At 43.6% G+C, this 19019-nt stretch overlaps 1 protein-coding gene across 2 annotated transcripts in view; it reads left to right on the top strand.

Annotated features, from left to right (window-relative positions):
• The window catches only part of GABBR2 (gamma-aminobutyric acid type B receptor subunit 2), a 369607-nt gene that overhangs the window by 131432 nt on the left and 219156 nt on the right, over positions 1-19019 (top strand). For both annotated transcript variants that reach the window (XM_060101019.1, XM_060101018.1), the window contains exon 3: positions 13420-13590. In XM_060101019.1, the coding sequence (XP_059957002.1) occupies positions 13420-13590 (171 nt within the window). The remainder of the gene's footprint in view (positions 1-13419; positions 13591-19019) is intronic.

Below are 19019 nucleotides of genomic sequence, written 5' to 3'. Positions count from 1 at the left end.
GGTCGTCATGCTTGCCGAGGGTAGTCTGAAATTACATAATCATGGCGTTGGTAGCATTCTGTTTTGATTCCAAGTAGGCAGCATGGAGCAGCAAATGAGTTTAGCTCAGCCCAGCTGTGGACATGTGCTGTGAGCCTGGGCAAGTCCCTTGTCTTCCCTGGTCCTCATTGTGTAAAATGAGGAGTTGGACAAGCCCAGGATGGCAGATAAATGAATGCATTGGTGCCATTACTTTCCCCCTCCTGTGCTAATTGCAGACATAACATAGTTGATCACCACACTCTCTTCACTGACTTAACCCACTTCTCTTGGCAGCCACTGTCAGCCTGTTGATGATATAACATAGACTCAAGCCTATTTACCACCTCCGGCTTGGATGGTTACTTAGAGTTACCAGGTAGAATACAGGGTGCCTAGTTAAATTTGAATTTCAGATAAATAAAGAATAAGTTTTTAGTATAATTATGTCCCCAATATTTCTAAATATGGCAACCCTCTTAGGCCCCTTCTACTTCTACAGTTATTTCTCTTTTTTTTCTATGTAATTAATTTCTTTCATTTGAGAGATCCACCCTCTTTTTGGTACTCCTGATAGTGCCTGTTCTCCCTTGCCTAGCTAAGAGTCTAGCTCATTCTACATCATTTGAATTTATATTATGGTTTAATTTAGTGGAAAGTGATGGAAATTTGAGTAGATTTTTATTTCTGAGGGTCATACATTCTTTAAGACTCCTTAACACACCTGCAGTCCCATGTTTCCCAGACATCATTTGCATATCACTTTCTTGATTTTACCAGATCTGTATAACACTTGTATTATTAATTTATTTAGTATTTTCCTTTAAATCAACTCATCCTTTTATTTAAATACCATGAATGGAAAATCAGCATCATTTACTAAGAAGAAGTGTAAGAGAAAATAAAGAGAAAACATACCTATTAAGATATAAAATATTAGACTGGGGCTCACCTGAAGTCACTGGGTGTGCCACCAGCAGTGCACATAAAACACAACACGGAAAAATACAAACTCCTTGCCGGTTTTGGAACCCCTTTCGTGACCCTGGTGGACAACCCTTGAGCGTCTCCTTGAGTACCTTCAGTGATGGGGAATTCAGTGCTTTGCAAGGTTTTGATTCATTCTTGAATACCTTATTATTAAATACTTCTTCTTCTTCTTCTTCTTTTTTTTTTTTTTTTTGCGGTACGCGGGCCTCTCACTGTTGTGGCCTCTCCCGTTGCGGAGGCACAGGCTCCGGACGCGCAGGCCCAGCGGCCATGGCTCACGAGCCCAGCCGCTCCACGGCACGTGGGATCTTCCCGGACCGGGCACAAACCCATGTCCCCTGCATCGGCAGGCGGACTCTGAACCACTGCGCCACCAGGGAAGCCCTAAATATTTCTTCTTTTATTGGTTCATGTTAGCCTCCCTGAAATAGTCATACATTGATCTGAGTTTTCCTATTTATTTGAGAAATATTTGAGTGCTTCTTACGTGACAGCTTGAGTGCTTGTTATCTTACATTCTTATGGAGGGAAGTAAGGATGCAATTACAGTACAGTGTGATAGATCTGATGGGGCTGGGGTGGGGAGGTGCACTTGGCCTAGACTGGAGGTGTTCAGGAAGGCTTCTTCATGGGGGAATGAGAGAGAGCCTTGTATGCTTTGGGAAGTAGAAGGCTGGAGTGAGAGGGTGAGAAAGGAGCCTGGAGCAGTAGAAAAGGTGAGGGATGAGCTGACCAGGTGGGTGTTGTAACCCTCACCTTCTATTAGCATAGGACTTAACTTCCTATAGAACATTTTCACAACCAAGTTCTCATTTGAAAAAAAAAAGGAGCCCTGGAGAGTTAGGATAGGACTTATTCTCTCCATTTCACGGGTGGGGAGACTGAGGCCTAATGGATTGCTAGTGAAAGTGCAGCTGATACATGGAGGAGTTGGGTCTTGATGTTCCATAACCACATACCCGTGCTCCTTTCCTTGTGCCCCCAGCCCCAGCCTCACTGGTCCAGGATGACCTTCTCTGTCCCACTGAAGAAGACTTCACATTCTTGGAAAGCGCCTTTGAATCTTTTATCTTGATTTAACTTAATTTCCCCAGGACTGATCATGAAGCAAATCTCAGCGGTCTGGAGTCCAGCATTCTGCTCTCCTTTCCTTGGTTATGGGAGGTGTTGGCTCACAGGGGTAAATGAAACCTACAATGACCCCTTCTTTTAGAGCCCAGTTGTCCGGGCTGTGAGATGCCTGGCGACCTCCACCCTCCTGACCTTTCTATGTGCTCTCTCTCTGTGTGTCAGTGGGCAGGTGGCTCACAGCCCCCCTCAGGAGTCTTGGCCTGTCCTGGTTGAGTGACTTCTGGGTAGAGTACTGCTACCCAGAGCTTTGCCCGGACTCCCTTTAGATGCTCCAAGGTGACAGGCCCAGCTAAAACCCTGTCTTTCTCAGCCACACAAACCAGTGCCTGCCTTCCTGTTCAGCCCCATTCTATATGAAAACCATCGTGAGCTCTTGTCTGGAAGGCAAGCATGGAGGCATTTTGTGCTCCCACTGTCTCCCTTGCCCCTCCTCTTCTCTCTCTTCTCCCATAGCTACAGAGAGGATTGGAGACAGCCCGAAAAATGCTCACAGACCAGTCAGTGAAATGGGCCTGGCTATCAATTACTTCTCAGCATTCCACAGCAAGGGCAGGAAACAGTGTTGGAAGAACTGAGGGATGGCAGGGAAGGCTACATGGAGGAGGTGGCTGTGAGCAGGCCTGGACAGATGAATAGGAGCTGGCCCTGAAGAGAAGGGAGAATCCAGCAGATGGAAATGCTGCATCCTCTCCCACTGCAAGCATCACGCTGGGCCCCAGCACACCTTTCCCCTCCATAGATGTGATGTCAACCTATTGACTAATTAGAGGTGCTAAATTGACATGAGGAGACATGATTTTTGCAGTGTGGTAATTAAAAAGCAGTTGGCTTCACAGCTGTGATCACATAAGAGTGCTTCTTACCCCTGAAGACATCAGCTGAAAGCAAAATGCAAAGGAGTTGAGGAAACCAAAGAGTCTTCTAATGTGACTTGTTAATTTCCTGTATTTGTCACCTACACAGCTATAAGGGAGAAATGAATGAAGCGTCTTATCAGAAGTTTAAGAGAAAATCAAAGACATATGTTCTAATTGTACACAATTAAACAAGCAATATAATCATTATTATATTTAATTAACAAGACATTTTAAAATTGCCAGGTTAGTATTTAGAAGGCCCAATTTAGAATTATTTCTCAGCCTGGTAGTAGCCACGTCACTGTGAGCAAACCCTTCCATTCTCTGAGGTCTCTCATCTGTAAAATGGGTAAACTCTTCTCCACTCTGCCCTCCGCAGGGTTGCGGTGTTATTGAAGGAAAGGGCTTTGTAAGTTAAAAGTCTTTTCATAATTGTAAGAAATACCATCCAATTCTCATAACTTGTAAGTCTAGAAGCTGTGATCTAACATTAACAGTCATTAGTTGGGCGCCTGTGTTATTCTGATCCTTAGAATAGCACTAAGGTTGGGGGGGGAGTGGCTTGTCACCCTGGTTTATAGAGGGGACAGATCCCAAAAGGTGAAGTAATGTTCCTGAAGTTGCATAGTGAGTGGTGGAGCTGGCATTCAGACTCAGCCTGTCCAAGCTGAAACTCCAAATTCTGACACCTATGGGCCATACTGGTTTCTCAGCACCAGCTTAGTTTGGCTCTTTCTCTATTTTACTCCTGTTTTTTACTTATAAAGGGGAAAAGAAGGATTTGAGGAAGTAATATTTATTTTACAACCTTCTTTACATAAAACAATGATAGAAATGTTGTAGAGGGGAGTGAAGAAGGAAATAAAAATCACAGAATGCCACATGGAAAAAATTGTATCTTAAAGAGCAAAAAATTAAGCTACTTTGCAATTTAATATTTACACATAAATAAAAGCTATTTCTCTTAAACCGGTGATGGACAGTTGGGTTTTGATTTTATTATTACTCTTTGAACTGAACATATATATTTTACACACTTATATATGTAGTTTATATTTCCTAATAAAAGTTTAAAAAAGAAAAATGCGAAGAATTTTATCTTCAGTAAAAAATCAAATATACATATGAGTTTTGTTTCACGTAATTGAATTGGAACATCTTAGACAATCGAAGCATAATAAGCCACGGATTCAGTATTGTTTTTTCTTTTAAGCAAATCTTCTTTTTTTTTCTTCTCTCTTCTTTTAAATGGACCCAGTTGCTTTCTCATCTTGTACCTGGGTGCCTCCCTAAGAAGCAGCCTTGTCACTGGAGAGATGAACCACGTTTCAAGAACAAAAGTCCCAAGTTTGAGCCCTGGCCTTGCCATTTGCTAACATGGGACTCTGAGCAAGTCACTTATCTCTCTGAGCTTCAGATTCCTCATCTATAAAATGAGGGCAATAAAGTCTACTCTATCTGTATCATGGGTTTTTGTGAAGATCAAAGTTAGACTAAAGCAGTAAACGAGTTTTGGAAATTGTTAATCACAGAGAAGAAGCATAGCAGTCTGTGGAATGAGTAAAGCCTGTGATGTTAGTCTCCCTGCTCTGCCAGTCTCTTGCTGTGTGACCACATGCAAGTGACTTAACCTCTCTGAGCCTCAGTCTCCTCATCTGAAAACTGCAGATCAAAATAGTGTCTACCTCATAAGGTGGTTTTGCACACTCAATGACAAAGTGAACCCTTCACACCAAGCCCTCCACACAATGCTTGCCCCACGGCAGGTGCTCGCTAGGCAGTACCTTGAAGGAGTCAAAATATCTGAGTTCAAATCCCACTTTGCCCCTTGCTGGCCATGGGGGCCTTGGGCACGGCACTGTGCCTTTCTGAGCCTCGGTTTCTCCATGAGGAACAAAGACAATTATGCCTTCCCAACCTCCCTCACGAATTGTTGCATGTCCTCAGTAAGGATACGGCGATGGACGTGGGTGGTAAAAATGGAACTGCTGTGCATCTCTGAGTGATTAAAACTAAAATTCATCAGCAGGAAGGAGAGGTGATTGTCCCCAGGAGGTTCCAGAAGAGGTTTCAAGCCTCAGAGCAAGCCTACGCATGCTGCCCAGCAGGCCTTGGTTGGAGTGGGGCCCCAAGAACTCGCCCAAATGCCAGACTTTCATTTTCCCTCCTTAACTCGGGAAATGTTTTGCGGCCACCCCACATCACGTTAATCTCACGGGCATCTATATTGAAGCACTTTGTGTCCAAACAGTTTTTTGCCAGGGCTTGGGTGCAGCAGTGACCTGGCGCAGATCTGAAGTGGAGCCCAGTTCCCAACGCACACAGCCCGGTGCCTTTGTATATGTCCTGGCACTGGCCACAAACAGGGTTTTGTCAGAAGCTTCCTGAGAAAGTTGCGTTCCATTCATCTTGGCTGAAAGGAACCCTAGATGACAAATACCTCCCTCATTTAATTACAGAAACAGTCAGCAAACCCATGGAAGAAGATTAAACCGAATGGAGAAAAGAGCAAGCCTCAATCATCTTCTCCCCGCTGGCATCTGGCCCACACTTCTCACCTAGGATTTAGCAACTAGGGGCGCTCTTGGTTATACTTTCCACCTGAAAAATGGTTTATTTCTGCAGAAAGTTTAAACTCTGAGACCCCAAACCAGGTAAAGAAGGAATTGCATTTAGAGAAGAATTCATCAGTGGCTGAGAATTTAATAAAGATCCTGAAATTGGGAGGTGTATTCACATTTTTCATCTAGACTTGAATCTACAAAGAGAAGTGAAATACAATGTCAGATCAAACGAAACACACACCCCCACAAAACTAACAAACTCCTTAATCATTTTCCTCAGTTGCTGGAGAGAGAAGTATAGAGGTGTGTGGTTGCAAAGAACCTTTGAAATCTTTGCTTTTAGAGATGAGAAAAACAGACACCCACAGAGGGGAAATACTCTGCCTTGTTCTCAAAGCCATAGAGACAGGGGTAAGCCCGGTTTCCCAGCTCCCTAAAGTGTCATTGTAGTTGTCTTCACTCTCCTATTCTCTCTGCATGTGGGTCCTTAATGTGAAGGAGACTCACAGTTCAACAGGCAGACCCTAAACTTTCACAGAATATTCCATGGCAAGCCGGAGCTCAGAGAGAGACGCTGATGGCTGTCTTCCCATCCCACTTTGCTGGTTAAGGGTGTGTCCCCCCAGAATCTCCCAGGACCAGCCATGCCCACCATGGACACTTGCTATGTTTGAGAGACTCTGGAAGCCTTGAAATAAGCTGTCTCTTCCCTGTGCTAGCAGGTCTCAGTAGAAAGACCAAGCCCTGGATCGTTGCCCCGTCTCACCTGGGACTGATGGGTCAGAGCTGGTTGAAGAAAGAGAACTAAATATGAAGTCAAAAGACCAATTCCATATTTCCTGTACTGACCTTGCATGGCTTATGTCACCTTTCTGGGCCACGGTTTCTTTAGTTGTGAAATGGATAGTAAATCCTACTTCAAAGAACTAAGGGACTCTAAGACTCACTGACAGCCTAGATGTTTGGAAGCTTCACGATGATAAAGTAGATGGGACAGTATTGAAAAAATCCTACCAAATTTTGCCTCTTGGCACTTGGAACCTTGCCTCATAAAATTACAACTGCCCTGAAAAATAATAGACATACTTTTCCCTCTCTCCTCCACAGTCTGTTAGGGCTTCTACCAATCAGAAAATTGGACAGCTATGCCTCTAGTCACAGTTGCTGTTCTTTGAGGCAACCAAGATGCTTTTTTCTAAATTCAAAGAGAGCTATAAATTCCTAGAAAAAGCTAGATAAGGAGTGGACAGGAGGGCACAAGAAACCTCTCAAGTAAAGCTTTATAGAAAAGAAAATCTATAGAAAAGAAAATCCCTGGCAGCAATGCATGACAAGAATTTAATGTATTGTGCTGATCCACAGTATCAGAAAATTAGCTGCTCATTAATACAGAACTGTGTAAGGTGGGAGCATACTAGACACCAAAATCTGTGCTTGAATATTTTTTCTCCAGTTTTCTGAGAAAAAAATACTCAATTATAATGTAAACAGACAGAAATGTATTGTGCTGATCCACAGTATCAGGGCCAAGGGCAATCCATATATTGTCTTTTGATAGGCCACCTCTGAAAATACCTGCCTTGCTTTTGAGGATGAGTACACTGAAAACACTTAACATTCAGCCTTTGAAAAAGTACCACAAAAATAATAAAAGGTGCACAATACCCAGAAGTAGAGGAAGAGTCCAGCTCTGAAGATGAGCTGTTCTAAGATAAAGAAAAAAACTTTAGAAAGACTTTTGGCACCCTCAATCATATGCAGAAAAGACATGGTCTCCATGAAGCATGAGATAAGAGGATGGGACAAAAAGGGTTATGACCATAAAAAATTACTAGGAAATGGAAGAAGTCAATAACAATAAAAGTATGTCAAGGACAGTAACACTAATACTGAGATTGTTGAAAAGCAAATCAGCAAACCCACCAAACAGAGAACTTAAGTGGCTAACGTGTCTGTACAGCTACTCAACCACATCGCAGTCAAAGGGCTGCAAAATCAATTATAATGAAGTGCTACCTTATCCCTGAAAGTTGAGCAAAAATGTAGAAAGTCAGATAATACCAAATATTGGTCAATATGTGAAGAAATGAGAACCCTGGTACTCTGCCACTATGATTGTGGATGATACAGCCATTTTACCAGAAATTAATGAAACTGAATATGCACATACCCTGTAATAGAAGAGATAGAATAAAATAAGATGGTCTTCCAGAATGCAGAGGACAAGGACCAAGAGATGAAATCATGGAAAAAAATATGACAGATATGGATTTGGGAAATGAAAGACAACACATAGATAATCAGGTATTCCAGTGGTGAGGCAAGAATATATATGAATATTAATGTAATATAAATATAATAAATGCCTAGTATTATATTTTATATATAAATGTTATATTTATATAGTATATTTATACTTATGTGTATATATATGTGTGTGTGTGTATATATATATATATATATATTTTTTTTTTTTAGTTAAAAGACTTGAAGGTATAGATTGAAGGACTCCCTGTGTTCCAGATAAAATCAAGAGTGCCACACCCACATCTATTTAGGCAAATTTTTTGAATTATAAGAATAAAGAAAAAAAATCCTTCAGGCATCCAGAGAAAATCAGATACCTACAAATGAACAAGAATCAAAATATCCCTGGATTTCTCCTCTGCATCACTTTGTAGTTTCAAAGGGAAAAAATGGTAGCCCAAGAATTTTATATCCAGATAAATTCTACCATATGTCAAAGCAACAGAGGGTCATCCTAAGCAAATTTTCAACCCTTTACCCTTCTTCACAATATGAAAAGATGTTCTAGCAGGTTAAGACAAGAAGCAAGATTAATATATTCAGAATAGAGAAGTCTGAATACCAAAAGGAACAAAAGGAAACATTTTTTTAAAAAAAGAATAAGACTGCCAACAGGATGGTGAAAGCAAGACCAAGTATTTATTGCAGCAATAAGCATATATTTTAAAATCCATTCATGTGCTCATTTCAAGAAATATACTTAAAAACAATCTTAATGGAATACAAGTAAAAGGAGAATCAGAGCTATGGCAGGCAAATGCAAGCAAAAAATGAAGGTTTCAATATTAATATCAAGCGAGATACTAATTCAGTATTAATATTGAGCAAGATATTATATGAAACAAACAGCAATAAAATGACAAACAGGGTTATTTTACCTTGATAAATATTTTAATTCTCAGTTCATTCAATGATTATCTATTAAGTACCTGCTGTTTGCACTAAGGAAGTGTATACATTGCTGAAAAATAAAGATGTAATGAACACTTATCCTCAAAACAACATAAAATCAAAGCATATAAAGCAAAAAATGTGAATAACATGGAGAAATTGTCAGAGACAATAGAGAAAAACTTAACATACCTCTCAGTCTTTGATAGGTCAAGTAAGCAAAAATACAAAGTATGTGTTAATAATGTAATTGGTTAGCTGGATTATATCTTTTATACATCAGAAGTCTGATAAAGAATTTTATAGCTTACAACTAGAGACTGCATCTGCTTTTCTGGCCAACATTGGACTTTCACAAAAATTGATTGTATAATAGGCCACCAAAAAAAGCCTCAATAAATTCCAAAAGCAGACACTGTACACACCAAATTCTCAAAACAATGCAATAAAACTAGAAATGATAACAAAATTGTAAAATAAAAAGTACTCTCTGAAATAAATAATCCTTGGTTAGGGATTAGCTTGAAGCCTCAATCACAGTCTGTTTAGAAATGAACTTGGTTGTGTGAAATAAGGCAGGAGAGCCCAGAAAGATTGGGTCTTCGAGTTAGGGCGCTGATGCTAACAGGGCTGTTGTTGCAGATGCTGGGTAACTGTGCTGGGGGAGGAAGGTCTGGCAAGCTCATAGGATGCAGGGGACAGCCATCAGAGGGAGAGAGAGCACTGGTCCTAGAGTCCTTTAGGCCTGGATTCCAGTTCTGCTTTTACCTCTTATTGACTTTGGTGGGTATCTCAATAGCTTTCCATTTCTGGGCCTTGGTCTGCATATTCAATACTAGGGCTGTTGAGCTGTATCAGTGGTTCTCAACCTTCACTGGGCATTGTAATCACCTTGGGAAGTTTTTAAATTATACTGATGCCTGGGCTCTATGCCCAGAGATTCTGATTCACTTGGTTTGGAGTGGGACCAAGTCATCAATATTTTTAAAAATATCCCCATGTGATTCCAATGTGTAGCCAGAGTAGAGAGCTCCAGAGCTAGATGATTTCTCAGGTTTCTCCAGTTCTGAAGTTCAGCAGTGCTACCTGGCACCTGCAGTCTTTGCCCAGTGGAAGAAAGGTTTAGGAGGCTAAAGCTAGAGGAACAGTGATGCAAAGCAATCTAATCAAAGTGTGCATTATCTCAAATGGTGCAGAAAATGTCAGTGCCAGTTAATATTTTGCACCCAACATGATTTAGACCCGGGGCATATATGGTACTCCAAGCCCATTGTAAACACAATGGGCCATTTATTCACTGAACAGTAACCACTCTAATTACCTAGAGGGCAAACATATGAGGTTGTTCAAGCAACAATTAATTGTGGACCTGGAACTAATGGGACAATAACAGCAAAGTATCAACCAGAGTGTGATTCAGAAATCACATCAGAAAACCATAATTTTCCAGATTGTATCAGATAAGCATTTTGGGGGATGCAATTGCATATATACCAATCCCAGGTCCTGAAATAGTTGCTGCCTGATTTTTCTAATAGCTCCTTCTTACACTGACCATAGGAAGCTGGAAGTGTTATTTTAATCTTGAGAGAAGAATGAGATGCTAGGTTTGAGCAGACTGTAGAAAGCTTCTATTTCTTACACTCGCTATGCGACCTAAGTATCACCTTCAGGCAGGGGTGCTGACCTTGTTTGGTTCTAGGATTCTCTTTGTGAATCTGATGGAAGCCATGGATCCTCTTTTCAGAAAAATGTGTGTGTCTGTATGCACATACATGCCCACACAAGCTTTTCCATACAGTTTTCAAGGAGTTCTCAGACACTTTGCAGCCCCTCTGCGTTCTTGCTAGGCCATAGCCTCCGTTTGCACGCCTCCAGACACAGGGATCTCGCTACTTCCAACAGCAGGCCTTCCCTTGCTGGGCAGCTCTGGATTTGAGTGTCCTCAATATGTCCAGCTGGGATTTTCCTCCCTCATTGGGCCTTATTCTACCCAGAATTTTTTTTTAACAGTTGATCTATCCTTGACCTTTACCAGTCTTGGGATGATGTCCTGTCTCTGTGGGGATCTTAGAAATTGGTTCCTATAGGTGCTCTCTAGCTCTAGGTGACAGCTGATGGGTTGTTGTATGTTCAGCTCCAACAGACAGGACCTGCTGAGACTGCTGAGTGGATGCTGGAGATCCAGGGATCCTAGGTAGTGGCCATCTACCATCTGAGACAGATCAGGGAAAGGGACAAGATCTCCACTGCCCTGCTCTGCTAAAGTTTTGGGGGGAAAAGAAGTGCTTCCTCAGGTGACAGGAGGAGCAGTAAAGCAACTTCAGCTGGGGCCTGAGGGTGCCAGGATGTTACTTCCCTGGATGTTAAAGTTGGACTCTGAGATGTATTGGATCTAGAGCTGCTGAGACAGCAAGGGTGGGGAAGGAAGGCCGGTAGCAGCAAAGAGTGATCTTGCTCAGCTGTGCCCTCTCTGGATCAAAGATTTAAATGAAACAAGAGAAGGAAGGAAATACTATTTTTAAAAAATAGTATTGGAAATTCCCTGGCGGTCCAGTGGTAAGGACTCTGAGCTTTCACTACTGAGGCCACGGGTTCAATCCCTGGTCAGGGAACTAAGATCCCGCAAGCTGTGCAGTGCGGCCAAAAATAAAATAAAATTGTATTTATGTATTTTGAGCACAAAGTTTGGTGAATGAAGCATACTGCATAAGGTTAGATAAAGTAGCATTAACTAGTGATGCACAGACATAACCACAACAGTGGTCACAAAATTCTGGAGCTATCAGTACCCAACAACAACAAGATTACTATACAAGAGTTTATTAAATACTTGCTAGACACATGAAAAACAAAACAATTTGTCAGGGACCACAGGATCTTATAAAGCCTAACAGCCAACCAAGTCAGCCTGTTCTTGAACCTGTGCTGGAAGGTGCTCATCACATGTCGGTACTGGGTCTCCTCCGTCCTCTCACACCAGGTGACAAACCCGTGAGGATAGACAGGGGAGGATGATAGACTAGAAGGAACCATGGAGGAATTCTTTTATAATCTCAGAGTGGGAAAGACCTTTCTAAATATGGCATAAAACCCGAAGACAGAAAGAAAAAAAATTAATAAATTCAGCCACATTAAAAAAATACTTCTATACAGCAAAAGACACCATGAGAAACAGCAAAAGAAAAAGTACAAACTGGGGGAGAATTAGCAACTTATATCACAAAGGGTTAATCTCCCTACTATAAAAGATCACTGATCAATAAGTGATTACTACTAATCAATAAGAAAAAGACTCAGAGTACAATTGGAGAACAAGCAAAGGATGTGAACACTTTCCAGAAAGAAACTGCAAATTGCTCTTAAACATAAGAGAGATACTCAACCTCACTCATAATAAGGTAAATGCAAATCAGAACTACAAGAAGATACCATTCTTCTACCATCACACTGCAAAGATCAAAAAATTTGATAACCGCCTTCTGTGGATGAGGCTGAGGGAAAGAGAAAGCAGAGATCAGAGGAAATGTTATAGAAGAGGTGACATTTAAGCTGTGCCCTGTAGGACAGATAATTAAAATCCAATTTAGCAACTCACTGGCACTTAAAAAAAGAAGGACTAATAAAGGGAAAGATGGACGGATTTGACTACTGAGTGTAAATTAAACTATACACACACAAAATGTAAAAGCAAACAAACTGGGATATTTGCAGCAACTGTAATAGCCTGAGTTTGAATGCTGTACGTATAATAGTCTTCATTAAATTCAATAAGAAAAGCATTAGAATACCACTCAAAAAATAAGAGACATAAAAAAGCAGTTTCTAAAATAGGACATACAGCTAGTTATCGGCCACATGGAAAAATGTTCAACCTTATGTATAACCAATGAATGCAATATGATTCCAGTTTTTCAGTGATAAATCATTAATAAATTAGATGGAAAGATGTTTTATTTCCGTCCGTTGATAAGAGTGTGGTGAGATTGGCCCTCTAATTATAACTGTCTAGTGGGTGTGTTAATTGATGCAATCCTTTTTGGAAATAAATATCAAGTCTTTAAAAGCTCACATCCTTTATCTGGGAAATTTCACATCCTAGACTCTATCCTACAGAAATAGCCTGAAATATAGGGGGAAAGTGCCAAGCACAAAGACGCTTGTAGAATAATATGACAATAATGACAAATTAGAAACAGTCTAAATGCCCCCAAATTAAACATGATTCAGTAAATTATGCTGTGTTCATATGCTAGAATATTACGCTGCTATTAAAAAGTTTACATGTTAAAATGTTTACAAGAAGTTTTAACAGGACGGTTAAATGCTTGTGGGATAATGTTAAGTGAGGGAATAAACAGTTCAAATGTGTATGTAGAATGATCTCAAGAATCTTTTTTTAAAACATTGTCGTGCATGGAAAAAGGATCAGAAGGAGCTAGACTACAACATTAATGATGGTTCTTTCTCCATATTTTGCATTTTTAAAAACCTTTCCTTCAATTATAACTTGTTCCTTTTGCACTAAGAAGGTTTAAAAATATTTTGCCCGTGTGTTTGTACCTCGAGTGAGAACTAAAGACCTCTGTTCCCTTAGGAAAGATCCTGGGCCCACAGCTCTGAGGTCCCCCCAGTAAAAGTGCTATCTCTTGTGTTTTCAGCTCTCTTTTGCTGCCACCACGCCTGTTCTAGCAGATAAGAAAAAATACCCCTACTTCTTTCGGACGGTCCCATCAGATAATGCAGTGAATCCAGCCATCCTGAAGTTGCTGAAGCACTACCAGTGGAAGCGAGTGGGCACACTGACCCAGGACGTGCAGCGCTTCTCTGAGGTACGCTCTGCCGAGAGGCACGATCTCACCTACCTCTGGGCAAGGGGCAAGACGACTTAATCAGGGGTGGGCTCTGACACGGGGCCTTTAAGCTGTTCAGGAATTCGATTGTGCGCAGGCCAAGTGAAGGCCTCCAACCTGCACAGCTCAGGAGTGGAACCTTCTTTTCCGTTGTGCCTTTTGGCTAAGTCGCGTGGTCTGTTCCCTCACTGCCCCTGTAGGGTATTGTCCTTGCTGCTGACCTATAGTGGCCGTCTAAAATCACGAGGTGCCGCCAAGAGCCTTTCTCCTGTGAGGAGGGTTTGGGGAGGAGCTGGCTTGGAATGAAGTTTCCAAAGTCACTGTGGATTGGGTGGTTTTTCTGGTTTTGTTTGTTTGTTTTAATGACTTACACGTATACATCAATACTTGGTGTTCTGGGGTTTATTGTTACAACAATAACAGCAACAAAAAAGCCAAATTATATATAGTAAAAAAAGAAAAGGGCTGCTTTACCCAATCCCTCTAAAATCCACTTTCTTTTCCAAGTGAAGTCCTGCTTTCCGTGTAGTGTTCATCTGCCTGGACCTTTTTCAATATATTTAAACCCAAATGTCCTCATACTAGATAGTTCGCATTTTCCACTTTACAACAGATCGTAGAGATCTTGATTGACTTCGTTCTTATTAATGGGCCACGGTGTTGTGTCCCATGGATAGATGGTAATTTATTGAATGTTTACAGCTTTTTGATATCACAGCCAACACCTTCCCACCTAGGTGTGCATCTTCATAATAGATTTCTAGAAGTGGAATTATTGGGTCCTCTAAAATGTTGAGACAAACTGACCTCCAGAAAGGCTGTTCCAATTTCTAGTCCCTCCAACATTTGAAAATTCCCATTTCCGCATATCTTTACTATTAGCAAATCTTTAAGAAGTTTTCTCCACTCAACTGAGTGCAGAATGGTTTCTTGTTTTTCTTCCTAGTCTCTTTATAGTTCCTACTTTCCTATCTTCTCCTATGTGTGCTCTTGATACATGGAGCCTCCCAACAAGGTAAGACATTCCAGGTGTGCTTAGCAGCCCCAGAGAAAGAAAACAACAGTGAGCCGATTTGTGGGGAAATGTATGAGGCGGGTGTCCAGGCAGACCTCAGTGAGAGGAGTCAGGGAGGACACGCCCCTTCTGCCAGTCGGGGGCGGGGCATGGGCGGGGAGAGCAGAGCAGGGCTGGGAGTCACAGACCTGGTTTCCACTCCAGCTCTGCACTTACCTTTCTGAAGCTCTGCCCCGTTTCTCCTCTGGGAAGGAGAGGCCACTCCATGCTTTGGCTGTGCTACCTTGGAGAAGTCACCTCACGTCTCTGAGCTGTGGTTTCCTCCCCTAGAAGATGGGGACCATAACCCTTCCCATGCCTATTCCAGCAGAGTTGTTGCCAAAATCAGATGAGTCATGAATTTTAAAGAGCTTTGTAAACTGTAAAGTTTATGCACAGAGAGGGATGTGTTCAGAGGCGCTTGAAAAGCAGACGTGTTAGGCCCCACCATCTGCGGTCATCCAGACAAGGCCAGCTTTTCCCTGACAAGATGGTCCTGATCTTCCCACCTGTGTTTCCCAGTCCCTAGGGAGGGGCACAAGGGGAACTTCACCTCCAGTGGGACTGACTCACCGCCAAACACTGAAGAGGCTTTTGCTGGAAGCCTGCCCTTTATACAGCAACCACAAATGTTCTGAAATGAGTGTGAAACAGTTCAACGGGGAGGGTGGGGAGGGCCAGCCCTGTGGTCTCATTAACATGAGACTCCGCTGAGATTTGGAGGGACCTGCTTTTTTTCAGGGGAGTCTTTGTCTGACAGAGCCTGAGGGGCCCTTAGCGACAGCTCCCCCAACCTCCTCATTGTATAGAAGGGGAAAACCGAGGCCCAGAGAGGAGAAGGAACAAAGTTCAGGGTTTCAAAGCGCCTCCGAAGCCATGAAAGATTGTTCGCAGAGAAGTTAGGACTGAATCCTGGAGTCTGGATGCCTGGTCCAGACCTCCCATTGCTCCTTCTTTCCATCTGTAACTTCCTGCAGTCACATGGGAACTACCTGTGTGTAGCCTTGGAGGTACGAAAAACCCCAAATCTTTGGTATAAAGAGGATAAATGATCAGCCCCAATTTGGTTGAGTGTTTTATAGATTTCCAAACGCTCTCACAGCTGGTTGCCCTGTAGGGAGGGGTTATGGTTCCCATTTTACAGATGAGGAAACTGAGGTCATGGAGGGTGGGTGCCTTCTTGCCCCAGGGCACTTGCTGGTAAAGAGCCCAGCCCAGGCTGGAAGCCTGACAGACTATTGGTCAGTGTTTTCTCCATTACTCTGTCCTCACTGGGGTCAGGTGTTGGCAGTTTGGTACCACATCTCTGTCCCTGCACAGCTGTGTTAGAGCCCTCAGCCGGGTTTCAGGGCATCTCAGCGGGAAGCCTCTTTTCTAAGGACAGGATGTTGCTTGGTGGTATTGCTGGCAAGAACCCCTCTCAATTTAAATCTCTCAGCCCAGCTGACTCCTCTCTGTGCCCAAGGGCTTTGGCATCCCTCTCCCGATGTCTGGGCTGCATCGCTGGAGTGCAGGCCCTGGAAACTTGCCAGGGGCTAACAGCTTTTTGTGAGTGCAAAGGAAACTGGATTCCTTTTTATGAAACTGGTCGATCAGTAGCATCAAGCACTTCTGTTCTGGACTGGTGCACTGGAAGGAATGTCAAATGAAAGCAATCCTGAAGTTGGAGGGGACCGGGGGTAGTGAGAGGCCAGGGTGCTGTGGCATCCATATGGGCGGTGCAGGCACAGGATGGAGGCAAGGATGAGGTGGAGATGAAGGCAGTGAGTAGGGGTGCCTGTGAGGACCAGCAGAGACAGCAAGAGGGCTATTTGAGCCTCTTCTCCCAGCTCCGGGTTCTGTGCTCTACTAAGCCATCTTCACTGAGTTATTCTTTGGGTTCCTGATTCCATGATGCAACTAACCAGCTGATAACTGTTGGACACATCACTCAGTCTCTCTAGGCCTAAGTTTTCCCTTCTGTAAGATAAGGGAGTTGGCTCAGTTGACCTCTAAGTTCTCTCCTAGCTCAAGGAATCTGTGGTGAGGGTTGAGGGAGATCTGGTCATTGACCCTGATCCTGCCACTCCCAGAGGTGTGACCATGAGAATTACTGAGCTTCGTTGTACCTCAGTTTCTTCCTCTTAAAAATGGGGATGATAATGGTTAACTCTAAGGGTGGTTGTGAGGATTACATATGTTCAGAAAGTTAAAGTGCTAAGAGGAGTGCCTGACTCATAATAAGCACCATGCAAGGGGTGGCTGTTGTTTTTATTGTCATCTAGAGTCTGGTTTCTTAACCCATGGCTGGCTGCCATTCAGGAGCCCAGCTGTGTGGTGGGGTGTGGTGCCTGCCACGAGCACGGCTCCCCTTTCCTCCCCTCCTTCCAAGCCGGCTCAGAGACTCCCTGCCCAGTCACTGGTCCTCAGTGATCTCTGAGGGCACTTCTGGGGCTGACCTTTCCACACCAGAGTCTCCCTCCAGAGTTGGGACCCACCGAAGCCTTTGATCTGTACAAGACCAAAAGGGCACCATCTGCAGAGCTTCCTCCTCAAAGCGCCTGCTCCTTCGGCCCTCAGCAGCTCTTTGAAGCCTTCTCTGCTTGCCAGGTTGCCATCTGCCCCACCAAAGGGGTTTCTGGTCACCTCCTCTCAAGTTGCCACTTATACAGCTTGGGGGATATGCCCAAAGATGAGGGCAGGGGACCCTGTGCTTGCTTCTAATCAAGGAGTCAAACTCAGTAGAATCGTCAGCCCTTCACTGCTGCCCTGAGCAGGGAAGAGCTCCTTGAGGTGGCCGCAGAGACCCTTCACATCCCCTGAGGCCTCCTCCTCTGTCTCATCTCAGGCAATTCCCCCTTTGGTCCAGCCTCTTCTCTGTGCTGGCTCCTCTCTGTGAGGCGTCCTCCCCCACACCTGGCTCTGCCTTCCTCCCCAGGCTGGGACAGGTGTGCCGCCTCTGTGCTTCTCTCCCCTTGGGCTTCACTCTGTACCAGCTCCTTGCACAGGGCAGAGAAATACCCCATCTGCTTCCTCATCGGTCACCTGCTGCCACTGGACTGGAAGGCCCCAGTGGACAAGAGCCTTTCTGTCCCCTCACCCTGCATGCTGCCTGGCGTGTCTGGGTTCACTAAGGATTTCAGGAAATCAGTCTCTATCCATTAGGCCAGATTCTTAGGGGTGAATACAGTGATTTCCTTTCTGTGGCCCATAGTCTGACTGCAGCTAGGATGGTAAGATGGGGGTGAGAGGGGTGCAGAGAAGTCTCAGTCCCTGTCATGAGTCGCTGGGGCCATGGGGAAGAAGGGAGGCACTGGCAAAGTTGGGAAGTCACATTCCCACAGAACTCAGCTCAGGTCATTCTGTCATCTATTAACTGAGGCTTGTTTTGGATGTGACATTGTTTGTTGTTGGAGGATTCTTCTAGAGATCTCAGTGGAAAGTTCTGGGCTGGCCACTGGAACCAGCAGTGACCTGGGTCCTGCCATGTGGTTCTTCTGGGTGGCGTCAGTGTTGGGCATTGGGAATGAGCACACTGTGTCTGAGTTATGTGTTTCTGCTCCCTGGGATGTTCATTCTGAGTTGTTGTCACTTCAGAATCCTCTCTTACCAGGATCGGGTAATCCCATCCTCTAAAGCAGTTCTTGCAGGATGGTCCTGGACCAGCAGTATCAGCAATATCAACACCTGGGAACTTGTTTGTAGCAAATTTGAGGGCTCCACTCCAGGCCCCCTGAATCAGACCCTCTGGGGTTTGAGAATCCCTGCATTGGAGGAATGGGAAGCCTTCAACTGAGGCCACTGTGCTCCTAGGCCCACTTTATTAGAGAAGAGGGCCAGGCACACTGAGCCACCTGACCTCTGTCCTTGGCTTTCCTCTAGGCTGCAGGATCACCTGGGCCACCCACATACCTGCAGATCTTCTATCATTAGGAAGCAGGAGGGGACTCCTGACAGATCAGATTCTAATCCTGATGGTCCTAGTGCCCCACCCTGTGCCTCAGCTTCTATTTGAAAAACTTGCTGATGCTTTTAGGTGATTGGCTGTCGGCCCCCAAGCGAGAAACGTCCTCTCCTTCTTAATGCTTTTACCTCCTGCTCTGTGAGAGACCTGTGGGCCAGCCAGCAGGGACTGCTCCATATTCATTTTGCCCTCTCCCAGGTAGCCATTTGTGCAGCCTTTTTGGCGCTGAGGGGAGGGCTCCATTACTTCCCAGGGTGGTATGTATATGTGATACGATTTTTGTGCAATTTTAATAGTTGTGTATTTATGTTATTATATACCAGGGGGGAAATTCCTAGCCCATCAAAACTGAACTTCAATGATGTTCTTGTTTAGAATGAAATCTTCATTTAAAAAATGAGTCTGTTTAGA

Source organism: Mesoplodon densirostris, chromosome 6 (genome assembly GCF_025265405.1).
Source record: "Mesoplodon densirostris isolate mMesDen1 chromosome 6, mMesDen1 primary haplotype, whole genome shotgun sequence".
Lineage (NCBI taxonomy): Eukaryota > Metazoa > Chordata > Mammalia > Artiodactyla > Ziphiidae > Mesoplodon > Mesoplodon densirostris.
The sequence above is the reverse complement of the archived record's forward strand: the minus strand, read 5'-3'. Positions and strand labels throughout refer to the sequence as shown.